This window comes from Eptatretus burgeri, chromosome 11 (assembly GCF_056783735.1).
Source record: "Eptatretus burgeri isolate ZD-2024b chromosome 11, Ebu_testis_v1, whole genome shotgun sequence".
NCBI classification, from domain to species: Eukaryota; Metazoa; Chordata; class Myxini; order Myxiniformes; family Myxinidae; genus Eptatretus; species Eptatretus burgeri.
Genome location: NC_140971.1, coordinates 41,841,913 through 41,854,829, shown reverse-complemented (window position 1 = coordinate 41,854,829; position 12,917 = coordinate 41,841,913). Strand labels below are relative to the sequence as shown.

The 12,917-nt window shown below is 41.8% G+C and overlaps 1 protein-coding gene across 5 annotated transcripts in view; it reads left to right on the top strand.

Annotated features, from left to right (window-relative positions):
* LOC147016933 (ras-specific guanine nucleotide-releasing factor 2-like) overlaps positions 1 to 12,917 on the top strand; it is a 140,577-nt gene that overhangs the window by 21,479 nt on the left and 106,181 nt on the right. For all 5 annotated transcript variants that reach the window (XM_085846198.1, XM_085846196.1, XM_085846199.1 and 2 more), the window contains exon 2: positions 3,115 to 3,221. In XM_085846198.1, coding sequence (XP_085702324.1) covers positions 3,115 to 3,221 — 107 coding nt within the window. The remainder of the gene's footprint in view (positions 1 to 3,114; positions 3,222 to 12,917) is intronic.

Genomic DNA, 12,917 nt, shown 5'->3' with positions numbered 1-12,917 from the left:
GAGGCGGGTCGTGGCAGAGTCGATGAGGCGAGGCGAAAGAGAGACGGAGACGAGGAGCAGGAGGCAAGATGGAGGGCAAGAGGGACTGCCCTGACCTTTATAGGGGCTGCAGCTCAGGGGGAGGGGCCATGCCAAATCCAAACGTCATCACCCGAATTGGGCACTCCGATTGGCCCGGACCCCTCATGTGGCCCGCCAGCTTGGGCCGGAAACCGCCTTACTTCGTTTCCAGCAAGGCCATCTCAAACAGCGGCAATATTGTGCTCCGACCCCCCGAGATGACATGAATCGCCCACACCAAAATTGGCACGCGTTTCTGTACATTCCGCACTGTACATTCCCCGGCTCGATCCCAGCCTTGCTGGCCACAGAGACGAGAAGACGTTCATCATCCGTGGAGAATCCACCGCTGCCAGCGAGGACCGAAGGTACATCGCCATGGATAAATCCGTGTACGTCTCACGAGCGGCGTACGTGTCTGCTTTCAAACGCATTCCATACAGTGTGTGCGGTTCCGCCATTATGCATGTGGCCAGTGCTTGCGTTCATACGACTCCGCTAGCGTGTGCTCGGGGCGAACAACAATATGCGTCGGATATTGATGTGAAAAAAGAACAAGCCGCTTCTACCTCACACAATCTTATCCCGCCCAAACATGGCGTGGAGTCGTCTTTATCGGTCTCTGTGCACGTTTCGTGCAGCGTGAGCGTCGTGCTGGCCGTGTTTCCCATGCCGTGAAAAACACCATTCATGCAGCCTCTTAAGAGGTATTTACTTGCATGGCTTTCTCATGCAATCGGCAATTCTCCCCAGACCATCGGAAGCTCGAGCCGACAATCCCGCACCAACAAGCACACCACATGACTCGGCGCTGCAGTTTTCCCACCATGGCGCCACACGCACTGGCATCCATGAGGCCCCACCTCACAGCGAAGGCGCACATGGCTGACTTACCTCAGGAATAATCAGAAAATAAGAAGAATGGGGATGAAATGAAGGAGAAAATGATTGAAGCAACCCTAGCTATTAGATAATTGCAACGCACTCCCTTTTTGTCCCGCTAAACAAAAGGAAGGGGACTATCTACACGTATAGTAATGGAATAACTGTCTTGGGACACTATCTGTTGTCTGCATGCAGTTCTGAGAACCGCAACAATATCATCGTGAAGATGATCAAATACAAACCCTTCATTAATTGTGAGTAAATCATCAATTAATCTAAAGGTGGTTCCACATCTTCATGCAGTTGTTGTTTGTTGTTTATTCCTGCACATGTTCTGGACCCAATCAGACTCGTACATGTACAGGAACCAAACTTACAAAAAAGGAGCCAGATCTGAAACCATGGGTATCCCCACTGTCTGATGAAGTATCTTGTTGTAAAATGCAAAGAAAGTGTTGTTTTGGAGAAATCGAATGCTTTAAGTACATTTTTTGAAAAACTACACCTACACACACACCTACACACACACCTACACACACACACCTACACACACACACCTACACACACACCTACACACACACACCTACACACACACACCTACACACACACACACACCTACACACACACACCTAACACACACACACCTACACACACCTACACACACACACACCTACACACACACACACCTACATACACCTACATACACACACATACACACACACACACATACACACATGCATACACACACGCACACACACACACAGTCTGCCTTCCAGGCACTTAAGCCATCGGCCATTATAAAACTTGCAGTGTTCGTGTGAAAAATTTCTGAGATTATCCTGAAGCCTCAATGGCTCAGTGAGTCGGCTGCTGCCATGTCAGTGATGAGGGCCTTGGGTTTGAGTCCTGGGTTGAGTCAGAATTTTTTCATCCGAACCTCACACAGGAATTAATTTTTGCTATATATCTATCTGTATATATGTATATATATGTATATATATACATATATATATATATATATATATATATATATATATATATATATATATATATATATATATATATATAATATTATATATACACATAGGAGAAATCGAATGCTTTCTTTAAGTACATTTTTTGAAAAACTACACACACACCGACACACACCTACACACACCTACACATACACATACATACATGGCATTCCATTAGCCTGTCCATAAACAATCTAGGAATAATGAAAACAGTACATATGTGAAAATTTGGACTTTTGAGCTATTCCCATGTCACCAATATCTCTCGAGATACCATAACCCTCTTTTCTCCTCTCAACCTTCTTTAGCTATTCTTCTTCCCCCTCCTCACCGATTCAAATCATCACCCTTTTCTCTGCTATCTCATTCACTAAGTATCCCTCCTTTTCTCATTTTGCCACCCTTCCCCATTTTACCACTTACAGTAATATACAGATGACCCTTTCTTTAATGGGTACACACTTTACTGGATGCTTTCTGATGTCTGTCCATCCCAAAGCAGTTTGGAGACCAACACTCAACATCTGCAGAGAAGCAATCCTGCGTAATTATACTATCGTGCAGATTATCCGATAATTGGATAATGCCTGCATGTAAGTGGCACAGTTCTGTTGATTCAAACACTCTTGCTAATGCCTGAGTGTCAGATGTTGGCGATATCACACAAACTAAGCCCCAGTAGCGAGCAGCACTATTCATGAGTGCACACGAGGCTGACAGTCCCATGTTTTGATGTAAAGCTGTGCAATATACCCTGTTCAACAGGAAGTTCCTCGCCTTAAGCTGGCAGTAGACAAGCATTGGAAAACAGCCGTACATGCGATGATGGATGAGACAGGAAAGTGTTTGTTCTTCCATGGCAGAAATCCAATGGGAGCAGGGATGCATGCAGCGAGTCGCTGTGAATGTGGGTCGCCATCAATGACTGCATTTCATTGAAAAGTAGCCAAAAAAGGAGCCAGTGGAGGAACCACGCGGTTTTGATGGATTTGTAGAAAAGCGTAGGACATATTGATGAGTATGGAGGACTCCAAGAGCTTGGACCTTGATATACGTGGCGAGAAGGGATGTAGGGTACTTGGATCTCCTTAAGTGTGATCATCATGGCAGAGCTACTGTGGGCTTCACTAATCCTCTCAATTCCTCACTGCAGGTTTACTTTACCATCAACTTCGATAGTGATGGACAAAAGGTCCTGGAGTTCCAAGCAGAAAACGAGGCTGATTGTGAAGCCTGGGTTTCGGCCATTTCCCAGTGCAGGTGAGCTTGTTAAAGACTACATCAGTACTGGAGTGCATCATGTGTTTGCATGTATTGGCTCACTTTCAATTTGTAAAGCTGGTCCATTATGGGATTGTTTCAAGTCATTTCATACACCTATAATTGAACTGGTAAATAATTCCATGTCTGATTGAATCTGAAAAGTGAGTGGTGATTTTTGCTTCTTGTACCATGCAGAATGCTTATGAAGCTTGAACAGTTCAATTTCAAAAATATATATGCTACTTCAAACTGAATGAGGTCATTGTGTTTATTAAAATAAACTTTGCTTTACTCGTCCGAACATCGTTTATTCCATGACCTTTACTGGTGATTTTTCCAGTGGAGAGGTTCCAATTAAGGACCAATAGTTTCCATGGGGAGCCTTCTCCCTTGTCAGATTTAAGGTTTTGACATTTTCCTCATTTTTCTGATCTTTTCCTCTTAAAAGCCGTTGTTGTATTTGTAGAATTGCATTTCAGGATGTACACCTGCGATGTGGCACCTCAAGCTGGGCTATTTTGAATGGTCATTACAAAGAATATTTTTGCCTTTGACACCGAAGGTGGATGGAGGATATGTTTTCACCTCCGTCGGTTTATCTGTTTGCCTGTGAGTAGGATACTTAAAAAATTTAGACAGATTTGGATGAAACTTGGTGGGCACGTGAGAATGAATGAGCAGTAGCTCCTTATCTCTCCTATCCTTATAAGCCCCAGACATTCCTCAGAAGACCAGAAGAGGTGACAAGACTGACATGCTCATACAAGAACCATGTGGAAGTATTCCGATTGGCGGGAACAGTTCATGCCGCAAACACGAGCTGACAGGATTGGGAGACGGGACCAGCTGTGGCTTGTGGAGGGAGCACGTTCTGCAGCAGGGATGCATCTTGTGCCGACGGAGGACACTAAAGCTCGTGTGCAGCTCTGCCCATCGGATCCTGAAGCATCTCTTGCCCTGCAGTTTGCTTTGCCCTCTTTTATAGTTTCAGTCCCCACCTGAGGCCGTGATTTCACTCGACCCACCCCGCTCAGCTGCCATTGGCCTGGGGCCCAGTTTGTGGGTGGGGATATCCCCCATGACCTTGTACCTTGATGGTGCTGACAATGTCATGGTCGGCATGAGACGGATCATGATCATGGGGGATCGTGATGGTCAGCTTTTCCCATCTAAACTTCTGCCGATGGCCCATTAGATCACTTTAAAGAACATTTATGACAGATTACAAAGTGATAAAACATGAAAAGGGTGTCAAGGGAATGCGGTTTTAGACACGCATGTTGAGAGGGAAGACAATAGCTTTCTGTACACATTATGATGCATAATCCTATATCGCAATTAAATTACCTCGTGCTTATTTTAAACAGGCATGATGGGAAATAACAATTGCTATAATGTGCAAAGCTACTCTTTAGAAGGCATTCCCACAACAATATTTACTTGGACATCCTGTCTTTAACCTGCATTGAGAACTCTAATGATGCACCCCGATCATCCCCTTAGAGCGAGGTGCTTCTGCAGAGGATGTGGGGTTTACGTTTGCACATGAGATATGATCGAATGTTGGCTGGCCTGAGCATGCAGACCTGATATGGTCAAGGTGTTTAAAATAACCTTTTAAATTACAGGTGCATTTACTTGTATTTGCAATGACAAATCTTGTATTTGTCATTGCGATGGAAACATCGCTGGAAACCATATTGGTGTTTACAATATTTATGAATATTGTATTCATAAATATACTTATATAAATATACATAAGTTTATACTTATGTTGTATTCAGTGGCTTACAAAAATATTCACCCCCCCCTACCAATAATGCCACATTTAGATGAATTACGAATGATGTCTAAACATCTTTTTTCAAATGAACTTTTTTATTCATAACTGAAGAAATCAAACTAAACACTGTTATGGTTGAAGGAGGTTATATGTCAGGGATATCTCCAAAAAACATGTACACACTGGAATGGCACACGGTAGAGCGCATACCCCCGCCAGGCTGAACAGTTTACATTTTGTATCCTACTGATAGGCAGGATCTGGATCCGAACCTGAACCAAAATCGAATCGGCTTCCTCTTGTCACCTCACTAACGTATCCAGCTCGTTTTGTCATAACTTGTCCACAACTTTTTTGGGACATCACACAACATATTGTTTTGGACCCCATCTCTCAATGGTGAATAATCACTTGAAAAATTCTCGCATTGGATCTGGATTCGGATCTTCCCCAAAATCAAATCAATTCGTACTCGTCACAAACGCTTAACCTGTTAACCAAGTTTTGTCTGAATCCGTCCACAACTTTTTGAGATATCCTGTTCAAAGACAGATTGACAGGTAAAAATCGAACTTCCATTCACTTTCGGTGGCTGAGGTGTTCAAAATTCACTGGTTTAAAAAGTATTCAGCCCCTTAGGTCAGTCCATGGTGGAAGCACCTTTTGCAGCAATGACTGCTATGAGTCTTCTGAGGAAGGTCTCTACCAGCTTTTCACAGTGAGATGGTGAAATCTTTGCCTATTCGTCACGTCAAAATTGCTCTCGTTCTGCCAAATTTGATTGGGATCGTCTATGGACTGCAATCTTCAAGTCTCACCATAAATGTTCAATTTGGTTCAAGTCAGGACTTTGACTGAGCCACTCAAGAACATTTTCTTCGTATTCAGCTATTCTAGGGTGGCTTTAGCTTTGTGCTTTGGATCATTGTCCTGTTGAAATGTGAATCTCCTTCCCAGTTTCAGATTCATGGCTGACTCAAGCATGTTTTCATCAAGGAATCTCCTGTATTTTGCACCGTCCATTGTTCCCTTCTATCCTGACAAGCTTGCCAGTCCCTGCTGATGAAAATCAGCCCCATAACATAATGTTACCACCACCATGCTTGACAGTAGGGATGGTGGTGATTAGGTGATGTGCAGTATTAGGCTTGCATAATTTCAACCAAAAAGTTCAATTTTTGTCTTATCTGATCACAAAACCTTTCTCCTCATGCCTGCTGTATCATTAAAATGTTTTTTTTTTCTTCTTGTTTTTTCGCAAACTCCATATGAGATTTTAGATGTTGTTTTTTTCAGTAATGGCTTCTTTCTTGACACCTGTCCATAGAGGCCAGCTTTGTGAAGAGAACAGGATATTGTTGATTGATGAACACTGACCCCCATCTCAGATATAGAGCCTTGCAGATCTTTCAAAGTCATCGTTGGATTTACAGTGACATCCCGAACCCGTTTCCTGCTTGTACGGCTGCTGAGTTTTGATGGGTGACCTGATCTCGGTAGAGTCTGAGTGGTATGATATGTCTTCCATTTCTTAATGATGGATTTCACCATACTCAAAGGGATAATGAGTGACTTTGAAATCTTCTCATAACCCTCTCCTGAACGGTGCTTTTCCACCACTTCATGTCTGAATTCCTTGGAAAGCTCTTTGGTCTTCATGTTTTCCTTGTTGGTTGACCAAGTGAGTTGCACCTTAAAACTCCTTGGATACAGGTCGTGGACAAAAAAATGGAATCACCTGTATAAATGAAGGCCACCAAGTATATTGAAAGCAATGGCTTCCACACAACGCCCAATGGTTTGAGCATGACACTGATTTTTCCATATGTCATGACCTTCTCAGTCACCAGATCTGAACCCATTTGAGCATTTATGGGATATTTTGGAATGATGCCTGAGATGGTGTTTTCCACCTCAATCAAACAGGTGTGAGTTGATTGACTTTCTTGTGGAAGAATGCTTCCGCATCCCTCCTGCAGAATTCCATGACATGAAATGTGACATAGGTGTGGTCCATGTATTAATTAAGCAAATAACATCCCAACATGCTTCGGGTCATGTATAAAAGTGCTGCATCGGCCTGGTTTGCTCTAATTAAAGCTGACATGGCTACAAGAGGAAACCTCAGTGACTTTGAAAGAAGGGTGATTGTTGGAGCGTGTTTGGCATGAGCTTCAGTGACAAAGATAGCTCAACTTGCTGATGGTTCACAAGCAACGTTGTCTAAGATTATGTTGGCATGGAACTGCAGGATCGTGATATCGGTGCATTAATTTGAAATGCAAGGCAAAGCAGGCAAGCCACTGCACATGAATTGACTGTAAATTTCAACCTGGGGAGTGAGCAGCAAGTTTTATAAAAAACGGTCTGCCGAGAACTCCACAGACTGGGATACCATAGTTGGGTTGCAGTGCACAAACCGCTCATCATACCTGGCAATGCACGTTTGAGAAAAGTGGTGCAAACAGCAGAGGCAATGGACTACTGAGCATTGGAGAAATGTGATATGGTCAGTTGAGTCATCCTTCACCATGTTCTCGACAAATGGACGAGTGCATGTGTGGTGCCCACCTAAAGAATTATACAACCCTGAGTGCTTGGTTTCAACAGTGAATGGTTCTGGTGGTTTTATAATGTTGTGGGGCGCATTTTTCGGGCATGGTTTGGGTGCAGTCATTTCCTTAGAAGGCAATGTTAATGCCAATCGCAACTTAATGGTACTGAGTGACAATCTTCACCCCATGTTGCAGCATTTCTTTCCTGCCAAGAGGAGTTGAACTACTGATTACATACAGGTGAAACCTATTGCACTTATTTTGTAACCTTTCAAACAAATAATTTGCTCCTGAAGTGATTTCAGGTTAATTCGGCGAAGGGTTTGAATGCGTATGCAACTGAGAATCATCTGATTTTTCTCTGTTAATCAAACTTATTCACATTTTATCTGAATTGTTTTCAGATGAATGATGATGATAACTGAATAACAGCTTTATCACTTTGGAGTAGTTTGTGAAGTCTCGTTATATTAAGTTTGATTTGAAAGCATCATGAAATAAGCTCAGGTGGCAACAAAATGTGAAAACTTTGGAGGGGGATGAATACTTTTTTTAGGCGACTGTACCTTTGTAATTTTTCAGTTACTTGTGTTTTATTGTGCAAGTGTTTTTTTTTCATATCTGATTTTGTTTTTTTTTTTCATACCTTTTAAAATTCCTGTTGCTTTTTAACCTCCGCCATCTTCGAAGATGGATGGAGGTTACTGTTTTCACCCCTTTCTGTTTGTTTGTTTGTTTGTGAACAGTATTACCGAAAAACTCCTCGATGGATTTCGACGAAACTTGCTGGGGGGGGGGGTAAGGTATGGTCCAAGGATCATGCCATTAAATTTTGGACTTGGTCCAAAATCCAATATGGCCGCTATGGTGGCCATTTTGAAAAAAAAATTTGAATTTTTTTTTTTGCATTTCTACATGTTTTAAGTGATTTCCACCCCCCCTCCAAAAAAAATTGTTAGAAAAAAAAAAAATTTTGCAACTTTTTTTTCAACAAAATTTCGATTTCTTTTTTTCTTGCATTTATACATGTTTTAAGTGATTTCCAACCCACCCCCCCCCCAAAAAAAAATGTTGGAGAAAAGAACTATAACTCTATCTGCACTGTTGATGTCATATTTAATGAATAAGATATAAGGTTCACTTGAGTGACCCAGCAGTATTGGCGGCGGAGGTTTTGCACTCCACCGAGTGCTCCCCCTCTCGTTTATATCTGATTTTGTTTTTTTTTTTCCTTAACTGAGTGAGTGTATTTTGACATTTTTCATATTAGTATGGTCTCCATGTAGTTTTAATATATTGATGTGTTATATTAACGGTGCATAAATTGAATAAACCAATTATCTTGTACTCTGTTAAAGGCCCGGTCACACCTTGACGTTTTAGCCAGCGATGGCAATGTATTAAAATGTATCTAAAACGCTGGCTTACGTTGAACTTTTGATGTTTTTTTTTTAAAGATTCGGACGTATTCATAGCGACTTGGTCTTATGTATAACGCATTGGTAACGGACACAGAACGTTTCTTTGTGTTATAGATAACTTATACCAACGAATGCTGAACCTGTTGTCGGCCTACACAACCGATGCCCAACGATAGTCTAACTTAGGCATAGCGCGTTGCACGCATCGCCGACGAGGTCGTGACGTAGCCTATTAAAAGGCTGACGCACAACGATTCGAATCATAACTGCCGTAGAAATGGAAGTGTCAACATCGCGGTCACACCTTGGCGATCTTGCCAGCGTATGCCGACCTAAGAAAAATGTGTCTAAAACGTTGGGGCACGTCAAATACGGTATGAGTAAGTTTGGTATACGTGAGTAGAACGCTAAAGTACGCTATCATACGTCGTAGTAAGTAGAGTACATCAAGAAATTTTAAACATGTTCAAAATTTTACGACGTACTCGGCGTATGACACACGTTCCGCATGCGATGGGGATAAGTTTTACACACGATATGTGGACGCTTACACACATCCATAAAGGCTACTTATAAGTCGAAACGCGTCGCGGTAATGTCTTTTTTACGCGAAACTTATTTCTAACTTATGTTTGACGTGCTTTGAACCAATTCTGTACGTAGTCCCAACACACATCGACGTATGTAGATGTATTCCAATGACGTCTTCCGGTCGACAAAAAAAAAAAAAAAATTAACGTGTTTCTAGCTTACAACTGCCATATAAAGACGTGTTCCCAGCGGTTTTGGGAATTGGTATATAAAAATGCTGCTCATAAAAGGGGAACCCAACAGTGTTTTCGAGTCCTTTTTGAGTCGATGTCCATGTCAGCAGTATCAGTATCAGTATCAGTATTAGTATTAGTATTAGTATTAGTAGTAGTTTGTTCATGTTGGCAGTAGTAGGTGAGTGTGGGGGGGAGGGTGTGGGTTATGATGGATCGTCCTTGCGTTTAACGATTTAACGATTTAAATGATAAACTCAACGATTTAAATAGCTGCATCTCCACTATTGAAAGTAGATGCTTGCGCTCAACAATTGCATTTTTTTTTACACTCAACGACTTTTAAACAGTACCACTCAGCTATTTTCATTGTTTACAATGAACGATTTAAATTGCTGTCACTCGCCTTTGTTTTTTGACACTGGGGTTTGGAAATTTGAAGCGTTTCTTCTGAACGTGTTAAAACGCTCAAACTCGACTATTTTAAATAGACGCTGCCGATGGACAATTGGAATCATAGCCAAGCTAGACATCGAAGTGTGAACATCCTCGTCATGCCGAAGAAAAGTTTGAAGAATGCTGCAAATAAGTGTCCTGGCCGTGGCCGTGGACGCTGACGCTAGGACGATCCATTATACCGACGTCTTTCAGCCTATGAGTAACTTAAAAGTAACGTCTATCGATGTGTGGCAACGATCGCGTAACCTGCCAACAACACGTTAATCATAGGTTAGAAATAAGTTTCGGGTACGCTAAACATTACCTCGGCGTGTCTCAACTTATGATCAACTTACAAGTAGCATGTGTTGACGTCTGTCAACGATCGCAGACCGTGCATACAACTTGTGGCCAGCGTAGCGGAACGTGTGAGTCATACGCCGGCATACGTCGTGAAATTTCAAGCATAAAAAAATTTGAGGACAACCAAAAAGTACAACGTTTAAAGCCAACGTACAACGACGTATGGCAGTGTTTTTCAGCGTGCTCTCAATGTTATCAAAACTTACCCATAACGTATTCAACGTGTGCCAGCGTTTTAGAAAAAAAATTCAAAAATCGGCATACGTTGGCTAAAACGTCAAGGTGTGACCGGGCCTTTAGATACGAATCTTGTTTTATTATATTTAATTGAATTATTTTTATTTTAGTTTTGTTAGATGTACAGTTTTAAAGTGGGATTTTTATGCGTAGCCACTCGTACACACTATGATGGTTTACCTGCTGTGTGTTTGTTAAAAATTTCTGGGAAAGCACTATTTCAAAGATGATTCATTATTGTGGAAAGTATCATTCCAGCGATGCTAGATTTGCTGGAGAAAGCACAATAGCATGATAGTTGATGGACTATGAAAAGGATCACAATATGGTGGTAAACCTGCTGTGGAAAGCATCATTACAATTATGGTTCATCTGCTCTAGAAGACACCGTGCTATGATAGTTAATCTATCATGAAAAGCACCACAATGTGGTGGTTTATCTCTACCTGATGTGTTTCACAATTTCATGGTTACCACTGGTCCCCTAATCGTGGAGTGAAGATTGGTAAATGCGTAGTTGGTATGTGATAGTGATTGTGAAAGAAACACTTCCTCATGTCGGCTCACTGTAGTAGGTTTTGATTTTGAGAACAGAAAGATAAACCTCTTGGTGGCTTGTTCTTGCTGTTCACTCCTTGCATAAATAGTGAAGTCAATTCAAATGGAAACCACAGTTTGACCCTTTTTTAAAACCAGTGTTTTAATACTTTCAAAACAAATCAGCATGGATGTGAAAAGTCTGTTTATCAAGTACACTTCTCATTAGGTCTTTAAACTTTAGACCAAATCTAGGCTGAAGAGCTTCATCAGATGAACCAACTCTGAGGGCTTTGTAGTTTGATAAAAACACCGTTGTTGCAAAGATGTGACATTTGGAATTATATCAAGCCATAATTGATTTGGACATCTTTATCTTTCTTTCGATAATGGTTGTGCCTGTCCATCCCTCAGTCCATTTGCAATGATAATACATGTTAATTGTTTCCATGTACGAATTTAACCAGTGATATATTAAACAGTCTCTCTATCTATATCTATGTCTATATCTATATCTATACACACACACACACACACACACACACACACACACACACACACACACACACACACACACACACACACACACACACACACACACACACACACACACACACACACACACACACACACACTCACACACACACGCTATTGTTTATGGTGATTGTGAACCCAAATTGAGGGAGTTGTATTGTGCCATTTGTTTGCACATCCTTTACTCAAAGAAATATGGAGGGATGATTTCACATGACAATCGCTTGTGACCATCTCGACCTTGTTTACATTCCTTTTGCTAGATCATCCCTACATCCTTTTACATTTTGGAAAAAGTATTCACACCCTTCGACTTTTGTCACATTTTGTTGTGTTACAGCCTCAATTTAAAATGGATTAATTTTTTTTTTAAATTGTCACCGATCTACACAAAATACCCTATAATAATAAAGTGAAGGAAGGCCAACAATCTCTGCAGCACTTCACAAATCTAGGCTTTATGGGAGAGTGGTCAGATGCCAGACGGAAGTCACTCCTGAGAAAAAGGCACATGACAGCAGCCCTGAAGTTTGCAAAAAGGCATGTGAAAGACTGAGAGCATGTGGCAAAATATTCTGTGGTCTGATGAGATGAAAATTGAACTCTTTGGTCAGAATGCAAAGTGTCACATCTGGTGGAAATGGAGCACAGCTCATCACCCATCCAACACCATTCCTACCGTGAAGCATGATGGTGGCCGCATCGTGCTATGGGAATGCTTTTCAGCGGCAGGGACTTGGAGACTTGTAAGGATAGAGGGAACAATGAATGGAGCCAAATACAGGCAAATCCTTGAGGAGAACCTGCTTCAGAGTGCAAAAGACCTTCGGCTGTGGCGAAGATTTATGTTCCAACAGGATGATGACTCCAAGCATACAGCCAATGCAACACTGGAATGGCTTCAGAACAAGAATGTGCAAGTCCTTGAGTGGCCCAACCAAAGCCCAGACTTGAATCCCATTGAGAATCTGTGGATAGACTTGAAGATTGCTGTTCACCGACGCTCCCCATCCAACTTGACAGCTTGAGTAAATCTGCAAGGAAGAATGGGAGAAAATCCC